Below are 14,442 nucleotides of genomic sequence, written 5' to 3' on the forward strand. Positions count from 1 at the left end.
TTCTTGTATGCTTATCACTACTAAGTAGACAAATAGAAGTAAAAGCATTTTTAAATACCTGAGTAGAAGTGTAAATGAAACAAGAGCCATCAAATCAGGATTTTATCCACTTAATTGCAGAGTAGCTGTTTTCATCAGCTGTATAATGGTTTATTGCCTTTCAAGGCTTATTTATTGTAATTGATTAATGAAGACTTAGAGCTCCACTCTCTTATGGGTAGTAAAAGAAGTTGCCACACCATTTCTGTTTGCAATTCATTGAGTTACTACAGGTCCCCTTTGTATATCAGGTAATACATTATTATAGCTTCATGTCGCACTGTCCATTTCCCTGAGTAGAAAGCAAGGACAGAAGCTTGACCCATGAAATGCAGAAGACAAATCAACATCATTATCCCATGCTTTCTCAGGCACAGCAACAGCCCTTTCACAAAGACTGTGTTTTTCTGGATGACAGCTGTCGAAGCAGGCACAATAAAGATTGGAGACAGAGGTTCTAGGAGAACATTACTACTGACCTCAACAGCAGCAAAGTATGAGTGTTAGGTCTGATGTAGGTTTTGCTCTGCTCTCATTCCAAAGGTGGGGGTCATCTCATAGCCATAAGGCTCCAAACAAGATTTAGCCTGCACACAGCATAGGTCCAAACGCTCAGCAGACTTACAAGAGCATATCTCAAGAAGTTGCACTGACGGGAGAAGAAAAAGAAGTGGAAAGAAGACAAATTTGGTCCCATCTAATGAATACTTCCTTGATATTTGTTCAGCTCCTGCTGGGGATTTGAGCACATGTATGCAATATGGTCCCAATTACTGAAGCCCATGAGCTGTGTGTCTGTGTTGCATGCTTGTTCATCACCCTTCTTTGCTTTCACGAGTGAGTATTTAGTACCAGAAGAAAACTATGCAAAAATCTTTAGTAGGCACTTGTGAACTCTGACAGATTTTCAGCTTGGTTTTCCATCTTAAAATAGTGTAGACTGGTGTACCTCTCATGCAACTCCATCTAACTCTCTAAATTTGTACCAGAGATGATGCTGATCTGCTGTGCACGTTTTCCTTCATGTAAGTCATTACCACATGCCTCTCTTTCTAAGAAGGACGTTTTTATGAGAGGTGGATCACTGGGGTGGGGTTTTTTTGTATGGCTGGTTTGCCCATGCTGCAGCTATAACAATGCAGTTTCACTAGGCGCTGGGTCACTTGGCTGACCTCAGCTAACAAGCTGTTCCTGTTTTTAGGCTACTGGGAATGTTTATTGGCCACTGTTTTCCTCCATTCTAAACATATAGTTATTTCTCAAGTCCCATATAAATCATAAGGTCACAAAACTCATAAAAACTGTGACATTCTCTGTGATAAAGGATACAAATGAACTAACTTCAGGCTTAGCAGCTTTAAACATCTATGATATATTTTATCATAATATAAATACATTCATTGATGTTATATATACTTTTTAGTTCAAGGATACACACAGTAAAATGGTGCTAAAATTGCTCAATGGGACAAACTTTTATATACTGATGTTTCAAATTGGTACAGTTTCACTCTGAGTTCTATTACAAAAACGATGTTCTCTTAAACTCTGTATGAAACTGAGTTTAAGAGAAATAGCAATCTGTTTGTAATAGATGTTAAACATTCACATACTTTATAATAAAATGATACTGAGGATGTTATTGAGTTTCCTAATGTGGATTTCAAGAGCAGAAACTCATGGAGATATCTGTACTAACATGCTGGATTGACACACTGATGCATGTACCACTCAACTACATCTATAAGGAAATACATTAAGTTATCATTAGGAGTCTTATTGGTAATATCTGTCCTGAAAATGGACAATAATAACAGAAAAAGATTGGTGGCAGTTACTGGTGGCAATCTCAAATTTTCATCAAGGTTTCCAGTCTGCTTCCCTGTTCTCGTTTTCTTTAGTTGTTTTGAAATACACAACTTTCAGGCTAAAAGTTTCCCAGACTGCTCCTCTGCTTGGAAATGAACTTTGGAAGGACAGATGAAATGAGTCCAGTCTCTTTGTTTTTGTACAAAGAATGTGAAAATACACACACAGAAGCACACACACGTCCCCCTTGCAAAGAGAAGAAGAACCGTGGGACTTTTTTTCAGGCAGCTCTTCAATCACACTTACTAAGATCAGAAGGCTGAAATTTGAAAGCACCATCCATGAGTAAATGTTCCTTGCACTGCTTTTGTGAAATATCATTTAGATTTCAAAAAGCCTGGCCTTCTTTAAGGTTGCCAGCTATGCATATTACTCATGCTGCTTAAGGGTTGTTTGTTAAAGTGGCAATGTACACAATCAAATGATTTTGTGCTGAGATAACGGCCTGCCAAGAAACATGCAGATATTTTAAGTGGGTTGATCTCTGAACTACGAATGCTTCATATTCAGCTTTGTGTGCCTCCCGTGCCAGAGAGTGCTTCTAGATGCTATGGCCAGGTACTTCATCTTTCCACATTTGTATTACATGAAGTATGGCAAAATGATTTTCATCTTTAAGTATTACAACAGATTGCTAAAGGTGTCCTCAATGTTACGAGAGTGTTTAGCTGATAATGCCACGCATTTCACACACTTTAGGACTCTGTCTTCAGTCCAGAAAAGCCTTGAAAGTTTTAATCTTCTTTATGTAATTCAAACTGTTTTTTTCTGTAGCTTAAGAGAGTCTGCTTCTCTTTCTCCCCTAAAAAAAAAACCCCACCACAGAAAAAGCTCTAAGTGTACATGATTAAACACTGACAAGTAAAAAGTTTCAACAACAAAGCTGTATGTTTTCCAATAACTCCACTTGTTTATACATACACCTAGTTGTGTGACTATATACAGGTTTTAGACACAGTGTCAGAAAAAATCAATCCATTCATTTATGTGTGTCACACTTTCGGGCAAGGAAGGCCCATAGCAATCATTTATGTCAGTTCAGACTAGATATGTGAAGACACTGATCCCACTGCAAATTTTTTACTTGGCCAACAGTCTTTCCAAAAGGAAAGTGGTGCAGAAATCAGAATAAAAGGAACAGTATTGGGAAACAGTAAGCTCCATGTGCCTGATGATGCATGCTTAATACTCTCTTAATTGTTCCTAACTGGAAAGAAATGAAAATTCCTATCACTTTACTGCATTTATAAAGCTTCAGGACAAGGTTGCTATGGAAGAACACCACCATAGCTCGTGTTTTAAAGCTGATATGGAAATCTGCAATTTCCTTTCTCCTTTAGCCTCTTTTAGTTTCATTAATTATGAGTGTCGCTCAGAGTGGTTTTGGACAGCCCACAAGGGACAAATATTTGAGTTTCAAAAGCGTGGAACTTATTTTATGTTCTGAACTTTCACAGTTTCTGTGAAAAGCTAACATCTACCTAATACTTCTAAAAGTCAAGTTCCTAAGGTTATGATGAATATACCACATAGATCCCAACAGGATAATTACAAATTAATCAGCAGTCCAAAACTCCCAAATGGAATACTATAAGGTTGCCATCACTTTAAAGCATTCTTTTTCTACTTTCATGGAAAGAAAAAGAAATCACTAACAATTCTAATCTTTGCTTGACACAACTCCTTCTCTGTTCTTTAGGCACTGAAGGAAGCAAAACTGAAGTTTCTATAACGTAACGATTAAGCAGGCTTTTTAGTGAATTCAGCAGTACATGCTGACAACAACAATTCAACCACAAACTGTTAAACTACTTAGGAACATCAAAACTATGTTTAACAGATATAGAGGCATACGGATAGTCTGACTCCTTGCAGGAGTGTCAGTATGTATATTTGCACAAGTTTCTGTATGCAAGTAATTTCATGTACTTTTACAGAAGCTGCACAAATGCATTTGTGAGACTATGTGAGACTTTGGATCCCTTTCTTCAAGTCATTCTGTGGCTTAAGAAAACTTCCAAGTTTTGAGCCTCTGCTAAGAAGCTTTATTCAAAACCCACAGAAGCTATTAGGAATCTTTCCATTATTTCAGGAGATGCTACACTGGATCCTTACATTTAAATCACAGTATCTGACTTTTCTAGGTTTTGTTCCTTAATGTTTGCAAAAATTCTGGGAGGCTGTTGGCACTGTCTTTCTCTTCTATCTCCACATATGTAAAATGAGAATGACAACTTTACCTCAGAGGAATGTTGCAAAGCTTCACTTACAAACAGATTGGCATACTTGGATGAAGTTGCTCAACTAAGGAGAAGTTTTCTGATTGACGGGCATCTCTTGGGAGGTCATAAAAACAAGAACAAAACTGTATAATTGAGTTTTTGGAAATAACTTTTTTTTGTCTTACAAAAGCCTACTCTTAGGCAAGATGACTCCTTGTGCCATCTTTTGTCTCTCTCTTATCACATAGAATATCTTTCCAAATCTAACTGTGTCAAGTGAGTGAGTGAGTACCGAACTTAGTCAAGGCATAATCCTGACACTTGAAACATCCATATGAAAGATTACAAAGCTTGAGGTACAGTGAGTAATAAGCAGATTACTTTAAAAAAAAAAAAACAGCAGCTTCTTAGCTGACTCAATGTAGATAACGTAACTATGAAACAACCAGTAAAAATTAGACTACATTTTATTTTTGTGAAGAACACTGGAAAGTTGGCAAGAGGTAAGCTTTTGCAGTGAAACAGGGAGGTGAACAAGTTGTAAATGACTCTAATATCTTCCAGATGGCATATTTTACTTGGGAACTGGGTTTAGAGTAATTAGAGGCATGTGAATTTCCTATAAATACTAAACTTCACCAGTTTGACACTAGAAAGCTCCCTCTTCTCTGAAGTCTTTAAGCTGCTAAGTGTTTCTTTTTCCCCCACTTAAAGTGGAAGTTATGGATTTGTAAATTTGTCTTATTTGACAGACAGAAAGCTTTTTCCATGAAAAGACAGCATTTCTCTATGCCAGAAAGTTATGAACTGAAGTTCCTCACTGAAGAGGTTTAAAATTGAATGTTTCTTCCCAGAAGAGGTTTTCATTTTTATATACTGCTATCATTATATTATAATTTATTACAGTATGTGGCAAGCAGTGAAATCAGTGGAGTTTGCCCTACCTTCAAGATCAAATCTTTTCATTGGCAAAATGCTTTTTGCAGCTAGATATGCTGAAGACCTTAGCAGATGAATTTTGGTTTTATTTCCCCTAGGACACTGCAAATCTAAAATGGCAAAACCTGGTTCACAACCTCTGATTGTTGTTCGTTTTGTGCATGACATTGTTACATTCATTCCCAGAGCAAATCCCGGTGTTTACATTTCTGTTGAAGAATTTTCCAGATTTTATTTGGTGTAAATAGAATATAACTAAGTACATACAAGGTAAAATATTCTGTCACCACTTGCACTCTCTTTAGCCATATATCAGTGTAAACTGGCTTAGATCCATTGACATAAAGAGGCTAATCTCATTTGCAGCAGCTAAAGATCTGTCTGCTGTTCTCAGTGGAGCTGTATAGATAAAAGTGTAGATATAATCTTGCTTATTTAGTTCAGATCTTCAGTTTTGCCAGTCCCAGGTATTCAAAAGGCATGAGACAAACAACCAGAAGCATGTGATAAGATGAAGGATAATCAGATTTTTGAAATAGTAGTGATTATTCTTATTACTTCCAGGTTTTGAACTTGTATCGGTTAAGATATGTTGTATTTCAGACTCCTCTGTTCAGCAGAGAATTAAAAGCTTAATTTTAAAATGAAAAGGCAAATCCCAAAGCATTAGATGATTCCAGAAACCAGTGTAAGAACAAAACTGTTGCTGACATTAGTGGCAATCAAACTGTTACAGTGGGTAACTGTAGATCTTCATCGACGCCTTTGTTACATCTTTTCTTTTTCTTTGTCTTGCACTAAAATAGACCCTCACTAGTTCATTCTTAATGGAGACCCACTGTCAGTTAATGGCATTAGTAAATTACTGAACAGTGGCCAAATCCCAATGGCCTTATTCCCAGAAATCTCTTAGGTTGACAGGACCTTTGTATGTGTAACTTCAGTGAATTTTGGCCCTGGGTGAAGACCATAAAAACACCAGCTCACAAAAGACTAATGGAAACAAAGGCCCCCCAAACTAACAGGGGTTTCAGTAAATTACAAATTGCAATCGATTGCAAATTGCATATTTAAATATCCACTTCAGAGCACTTTAGAGAGCTGTGGGATTCAGATGATATGTTGCCTCCCTTGGGAGGCTGCATCCGCACCATGAATCCAGTACAAACAAAACCAGTTTAAAAGCCTCCTGCCATGGACACTCCCACCACCCCCTTTCTCACAGAGCCTGCACTGCCTGCATGGTGCTAATTCTAAGCTGTATGTATGCTAAGCTGTATGTATGTTCACATACAGAGAAATGATCTGTTCAATTTTTTTAAAATAGATTTAAGAAGGCAGTGGGGGTAGGGAGATAGAGAGAAAGAGAGAACAAGGGAAAGAGAGAGAGAGAGAAAGAGAAAGGAAGAGAGAATGACAATGAGAAAGAAACTAAGAAAGAAAGAAAGAAAGAAAGAAAGAAAGAAAGAAAGAAAGAAAGAAAGTTACTTTGCTAATCATGTCAAAGACATGTCCACACCAACAGTTCACTTGGTGAGATGCAGAAGGTCTTCTCCATTGAGAAGACTGTGGAGTGTGATGGGAGCAAGTATCCAGGCATGAATTCACCATACAGGACCCCGTGGTATCAAGCACACTGGTATGGGGCTAAAAAGCAAAAGTAACCTGCGGTTCTCATGCCTCCCAGCACCCAGTGAGTACCCATGCACTGCCTAGGCATGATCATTGGCTGCAGACACAGCAGTCACCCAGAATGTTCTGAAGGCCACATGCTGCTTTCACCTCCATCAAGGTGTATATTGCGGCCCGTATGTGAGGAGTTACATCCCCTCCATGTGGATGTCTACCTTGAGCTGCCAGAGAAGTGTCTCCAGAGGAGGAGGCTGCCCCTCAAATACCCATTAGACAACTGACCTTCCCAAGGTAGGGCACAGGAGGCCTCAGAGGGCAGTCAGGCTGCACAGAGGCTCAGATGGAAAGCAACTCAACAGACTCTGAGGTTACAGGCAGAAAAACAACCCATTTGGGGCTGTGCTTAATTTTTTATTTTTAACAGCATGTACTTCTTTTTCTTGTTGCTAATAAACTGGGATCAAGGTTGGTGTCCCTCGAGTGTCTGCAGTTCTTAAGCTTTTAGCTCTGGGATGCAGATTGCCTAGTGCCACAAGCACTGCAGTAAATCCCACACCACTAACCCTCAGTCACTAATGGGGCACAAATCCACAGTACAGAATAACTTGAAACTCTTTATTTAGATTTCCTCTTGCAATGCCTTCTGTTCAGAAAAAAGGAGCCTTGTGAGGAATTTTAAAAAATCTTTATAAAATAAAAGAGAAAGAAAGATGCATACTAAGAAGAAAATTCCCAGAATCAAAGGTAGTCAGACCAGGGCAGATAATTCCTGTCAGGGAAAGATGTAGCAGCTTGATGGAAGTGGAATCAGTGATAAAATAGAGAGGTGAAAAATCTTTTCATTCTAATAAGGTGAATAACCAAAATACTCATAACCACCCTATAGGTGCATATCATAGTAACCTGCAGAAAAATATGGTGTATTCAGATGTATATTATAGTTATATATTCTTCACTGATTGTTTCGTAAAGTTAAATGGCAGATACTTAGATTTCAGATTGGTTCTGCATATGTCTTGGGAAGGAATTTTTTAGGCAAAAGGTGTAAGATCTCACTGCCCTAATAATAGGAGAATGTGTAGAAGCTAAGCATATCTTGGCAGAGTGGCTGACTTCAGCAGCAGACGGGGCTTTCCAGCACTTTCACTTCACTTTCTTTCAGTGTAACATGCTACAGTGCGTTTGAGGGGTCGGCAGCATGTTCAGAACTGAAACCAGACATAGGCACTGTTATCATCTACCAGAAACTGGAAACAAAAAATTCACCATGAACTGTTCAGCAGGTGTTTATATTTTTTATTGCCTAGTGCTCATTTTAGAAGTCTTGTTTGGCCTTGTCCTTGAATCCATAGCTTACATTTTCCCTCCCCCCAAAAAAGAGCAAGTTTTTTGCAATTCCTTCAAGAATTTGTAGAGGAATTCGAAATTCCCTCATCTTTCCAATGGGAATCTGTCCCGGACATTGTTTTACTGAACCATAAAATTAGGACTGTCTAGTAATGGCATGTTCAGGCACCAGCTGGGAGGAGCAGGGGGAGTGTACGAGCTCTGCAGCACGTTTCAGTAGGCTCCCATCCGAGAGCCACGCACAGTCCTTGTGCACCACAGAGGGTGCAAACAGAAAGCAAACAAAAAATGGATATCAAGAAAGACCTAGAAAGTGCTTCACCTGAAACTGCCCTCAGTGTAGTCCTTCACTAATCCTTCACCTGAAACTACACTTCATGGTTAGCGGTATGTTTATATTTACATCTCTGTGCCATAAACCCTGAAGGACTATAACGTTGCAGGAAATATTTGCCACACCACTGACAGCAGTAACTGAGTGAAGAATTGCCAAGTGGGAAATCCAAATTTGCAAACTCAGTATTCTGGGCTGCATGCCAAGACTGTCTGGGCACTGTGGAGGTGACACGTTCAGTCTCCTCACAGGGATGCCAATGTGCCAACTGCATCCCTGGCACAGCATCTTCTCCTGACAAACTGATGGAGAAGAACTGCTACCAAGTCCAGAGGGAGATGCAAGCTGCTTTCTGAGCTTCCTTGGCAACAACTCCATTTTCAAGTTGTGACTGTACTTTCTCCTATTTACAAGAACAGTTGTTTGTGATACACTATGGTCTCTGGTAGGATTTTGAAAAGTGCAAAAATGACAGCAGCATGTTGGTTTCCAAGTATAAACTAGTAAAATCCAGAGTAATTTCATTTCCCTAACAAAAAATATATATACTCATTTACGACAGCCCAGATATCAGATGTTGCCGCCAGTGCAGGAGAATCCAAATCCATTCCTTAGCTGCCAAGTGGAGCACATGATTCTTAGAATATGAAGGTTGTAGAGCTGATTTCTAAAGCTTCCCCTTTTCAAATTGTACTACATATATATTGTCTCATGGCTAAACTTTTCTCTCCCTCAGTAATTTTTCAGAGCACATGAAAAAGAAATGAAAAATCCACCCATCTTCCACAGGTCTACTTGACCTATAACTTGCAAAATCTATTAGAAGACAGCCTTTTAGTAACCAAATCATGTCATTTACAACTGCACAGCAGTCAGAAAGGCACCATAAATTATGATTCTGTCACTATAAGGGACAATGGAAAGGTGTGGGCAGGCTATCACTATAAAGGAGGAAACATAGGAGAGTCATAAAGCTTAATATGAATATTTTTTGCTGAATTTACTTCATATAGGTACTTTCATCTGAATTTTTTGGCTATATATGAAAGACTTAGTAAGACTATAGAAGATTTTTCATTTTTAAGATGTAGCAGAATAAAAATACTGCATTCAAACCTGTGGGACTTTTTTGTCTTCTTTATACATTAAGTAAAAAAAAACATGTAAAAATCTGTTTGGCATTTTGACTTAAATTTTTTCATATACTTTAATAACTTATAAATAGTATTCTTCTTCGTATTCATTTGAAATTTGATTTACCACTGAGGCTTGAGCCATGAGTGGTGCCTAGGAAATAATGTTATCATGGGAAGAAGAGCAAAAAACTGTCACTGAGATGCTATGGTTTTATGTGGTTACACTTTCTCTTTAATAAGCAGTTCAATATTTAGAGAAAGGTTGTCTCGTTAAAAATTCTTAACTTTTTTTTGCCTAGTCTGCAAATTAGCAGCCTGCATCCCTGTATACTACCAACAGATTTTGCAGGGAACATATAGGCAGTATTCTTAAGGATATTTCTAAAGATAAGAAAAGAACAAAACAAAATTAAACAAATCAAACAGTTCTGACACATTTTTACAACTTTCCTCCTTTCAACTCCTGTTATACCTGTATCATAAAGAAATTCTAGAAAGAACAGAGGGCTAATTTTAAAAATTGCAGGCTACTTAAAGCATCTGTAAAATGATCTTGTAAATTAAAATTTCTGCTTTGTATTTCCACCAATCTGAAACGGGACAGTGAAGCTAACAAGCTGAGCAATTGCTACTAGAAAAATCAAATACATAAGAGGAAATGCAGTTAACACAATATTTCACATATGTTAATGCTTACAGTTCCATCAGTGTCAGCTTTATTTTCTACTTGATATACACCAAAGCTGGCACACAATCTTAACTGATGAGGTAATGTCATTTTTAATTTAAGGAGCCTTAAGCCATCCACTTTAACTAGTGATATCATCTTTGCAGTTGTCTCATGGGACTTCATGTAAACATAAGTAATGTGCCCTGGACAGTTTGGAGCAGAGTTGTTAAAAATGACATTGGTCATCATGAAGACATTTTTTTTCCTTTGATCTCTTTAAAAATGTCAGGCACACTTTATTTTCCTGTCATTTTTAGCTCTTCCTTGTATATTAATATGCTCAGAACATTTCAGTGAACATAACAGTAGAGTAAAGGTCTAAACAAATTAATGGCAAGATTTTAATGTCAGTTGTAGTAGGATAATGAAAAGTAAATGAGATTGTCTGGCTAACAGAAACTTGTTAAATAAACTGACAGCATGACTGAGACTCAGAGATACAGGGACAGAGAAAAGTCTTGCACCACAATCCAAAAGAGGACCAGAGCACAAACCAGGCTCCAAACACTACCACCTTTTTAGGAGAAGATTAAACTGATTCTACAGGTTGTGCTTGCTCCTCCTTCCTGTCCGGGGTCGAGTGAAATCATCTGCTAATAAAACTTAAAAACAGACCTGTCTCTGCAGCTTCTGTCTCCCCATGACTTTTATTCTCACTTGTATTCTCTGGGCTGGCTCAATACACCTAGCTGCTGGGAAATCCTCAGCCCTCTGTAACGAAATCCATCAGAACAAGACCTACACATTGACATCTCTTGTGACTGGGCTGAGGAACTCTAACATAACTGTTGTTCCCAGGCAAGCTTTTACTACCAATCATTGTTGCATTATTATTATTATTATATGTTTTTCCTTATAAAGTGCACTTCTTCATTCATATAACCAGGCAAAAATTATTTGTAATGAAACAAAATTTGCCTTAAAAAAACAAGTGGTGTGACCGATGTGTTGATTTTGTGATTTGCTCCAAATTACTTGTCCAGCTAAAAAGCAAAATAAGAGATTTTTTCTACCGCTGATCTTAAATATGTTGGAGTTTTGAACAAATTCAAATGTTTAGGGATTTATTTATTATTCTGTGGACATATGTTTGGAGGACAGCATATGGAAATCAAAGTATTGTTCATAAAGAGCTCCAGCCAAAAAGACATTTTTGAATTCGTAACAGAACTTCACAGTTTGGAAAGAATGCTATGCATTATGTATTGATAACAACACTACACAGACAAAGGAACACAATTTAATAATACAGAATTGTGCTCATGAGATTTCCTTTTTTTTTGTTAATTGGTTACTTTAGCTGACATTGTCTGCAAGCATAATGGACACCATTCTTCCTAATAGTTCCATGTTGCCAGATGATGTCTACAGACATAATGTAGTCCATTTTAATTATTTCATTTTGCTTACATCTTTCAGCATAATGCATTTTCCAAGCAAGCTACCATTTTTCTTGATTATCTATGTTGTGTTATGGTTTCTAAATTAATTAGGTCTCCTTCTTTCCTGGAAGTTAAAACTTTCTTCCTTCCATTTGTCTACCAGGTATGATTACGTTGAAGTGATTGATGGAGATAATGCTGAAGGACGCTTATGGGGAAAGTACTGTGGAAAAATTGCTCCCCCTCCTTTAGTGTCATCAGGACCATACCTTTTTATTAAATTTGTTTCTGACTATGAGACACATGGAGCAGGATTTTCTATCCGTTACGAAGTTTTCAAACGAGGTGAGAAACAATTCATTGTTATATAGATCACAACCTATGATTTTTGCTTGAATCAAAAAGTTCACCGTAATTCTTTGGAATGGGGGGAATGCATGAAAATACTTGAAAGAGAAAATTGTATTACCCTTGTCAATCCAAGGTGGGACATGTATTCAGTCGGTGTAGATCGTTATGAATCCAATGGGGCAGCTGCATCCGAGGATTGACTCTTCTACATGTAATATGATCGTCTTCATCAGCTGTTTGTTTCAACCATTAGCTTTTTTCTTTCTTTGAGATAACAATTACTGTATGATTTACAATATTGCTGCCTTAAGAGCACTGTAACCTTCTGTGTCCCTGACTTATTTTGGTTAGCATTCTGCTCTGCATTCCCAGGAGAAGGCTGTGGGCTCAGAAATGACCAGAGTACACATGGGCAGCAGATGATGTTGTTTTCACAAATCGTGTTTGGGAGGCAAAGGAGAGGAGAAGCTCACACTGTTCACAGGCATGTCCTGCTGGATGCTTTTGCTATCTCTGCTGATGAGCTGATAGCTTTATGGGGCACAGAGAAGGTCCAGAGAAACAAACAATCCAGAATTAACCAGACCCATAGATGGTCTCTCTTTGATAATTCTGTTTCTGAGTCAATAGCCAGAAGGGCAGCAAGATCATTTGGGCTTTGACACACATCTCCCCTACAGCTGGATGGAGATAAATAATTCGTATGTTCCCAACCTCCATAAGACAGGATTCAAAATTCATAATATACAAAAAGACAATAAGCTTAACTTTATAAAGAAAAAATGTATTGATTTCAGCATCAATATTTAGGGTCATATTCACAAAATCAGCTCAAAGCTCTGAATTTCCAATGCACACCACTCCCAGACTGTGCTCCGTTTTCAGAACCAGTTCCAGTCCCTTTAATGCACCTACACCAGAGCCAGATTTTCAGCTGCGTTCAGCACACACCCTTGGTGGCAGCTGTACTGTTAATTGAGGAGAAGCACAGTAGTGAAGTCTCTCTTCTTTGCATGCTATTGCTGCTCTGCACAGTGCTAATTGGGGCCACAGACCTCTTGTTCACCATCTTCCTTGTCTGTAAATCCACTCTTAGCTCCCAGAAATTCTTTTGGTGACCTTCAGGGTCACATTTTTTGAAAGAGCTCAGCATCCAAATGACACTAAGCTTTCCTGAAAAAATATCTCTATTTATTTTGGTGTCTTCAGGGAGGCTAAACTCTCGAAACTGTGTCCTGAAGTTTCTCAATGCAAGAGTACCACCTTTCATAAAGAACAAGGCTGAAATACAAGAAGAAGTAAAAATATTACCTGTGAAACAATCTATTTTAGCAACTGAGTGTTTTCAAGAAAAAAGCTTTTATTTATTTCCTAATAATGTAGTGGCAACTCAGAGCTCTGACGGGAACATTGTGTTTGTTTCCATATGTGGTCATTTACATCTCTCCATGATATACATGAACCATGCTAAGATGGCATTATGAATGTGATTTCACACACACAGAAGTCAAGAAATTCAAAATTATGGCTTCCAGAGCAACTTTAAATCTAGTTCATTCCACATAAGCTATATATTAAGGCAGGAAAGTTATCACCAAGTACATTGTTAGAAAATGCTGTCTGTACACAAAGGATACAAGTTATAGTTGCTGTGGGAACACAGGTCTTTTGAAATTTTGAGTTAATGCATATATGCTCTTCCAAATTTACATTTTAATATCTATACCAAACAAAACTGGCCAGTTCACCTTGTTACACAGGTGAAACTCAGTTGCTCACATCAGACTAATGCGCTTCATTTTAGCATATTCCCAATTTAGCTTATCATTTCCCAAGTATGAGAAGTATTAAAATGAACGCAAGCCCGCGGTCCTGTGGTGCTGAGCTGCATTCCAGCACACGATATATTTTTGTCCATTATTCCTGCAAGAGCATTCTTAGTTTTTTAGAAAAAAACCTGCACTATGCTACCTGTGTCCTAAGCTGAATTCTAAACCTGATGCTTAAAATGCCGCATGCCATAGAATGGTAAGGAGACATCAGCACAATTAATGACTGTGATTAATGAAGTATGGGCTTTGAGAGTAGGACCTGCCTTTACTTCTGATCCAGTTCCTTAGCCAGAAAAACACTGAAGAAGTTGAATTCCAGACTAAAACGTGAAACACATATTGCCCAACATTTAGTCCATCTGAAATGTTCATCCATTTGTCTTCAGCAACCCGCCTATCTTAGGATGGATGAATGGCCTATTCAGTAGAAGAAGATCTACACAATTCAGATTCAACATTCCTAACTTTTGTCTACTACATTAATGGTGTAAACTGAAAGAAAAGACATTGTCGTCCAAGAAAGCAAATTCTTTTCTGTGTCAGTGACAGCTACAGTGAGCAAATGAAATTATCCTCAATGTCATGTATTACTCTTTCTTTGTTCTCTTCATTGCGTCCTCTCTTTCTTT

The 14,442-nt window shown here is 38.0% G+C and overlaps 1 protein-coding gene across 5 annotated transcripts in view; it reads left to right on the forward strand.

Moving 5' to 3' along the window:
* Positions 1-14,442, forward strand: part of NRP1 (neuropilin 1) — a 115,276-nt gene that overhangs the window by 35,638 nt on the left and 65,196 nt on the right. For all 5 annotated transcript variants that reach the window (XM_061996171.1, XM_061996167.1, XM_061996168.1 and 2 more), the window contains exon 4: positions 11,794-11,975. In XM_061996171.1, the coding sequence (XP_061852155.1) occupies positions 11,794-11,975 (182 nt within the window). The remainder of the gene's footprint in view (positions 1-11,793; positions 11,976-14,442) is intronic.

This window comes from Colius striatus, chromosome 5 (genome assembly GCF_028858725.1).
Source record: "Colius striatus isolate bColStr4 chromosome 5, bColStr4.1.hap1, whole genome shotgun sequence".
In the NCBI taxonomy this organism is placed as follows: domain Eukaryota; kingdom Metazoa; phylum Chordata; class Aves; order Coliiformes; family Coliidae; genus Colius; species Colius striatus.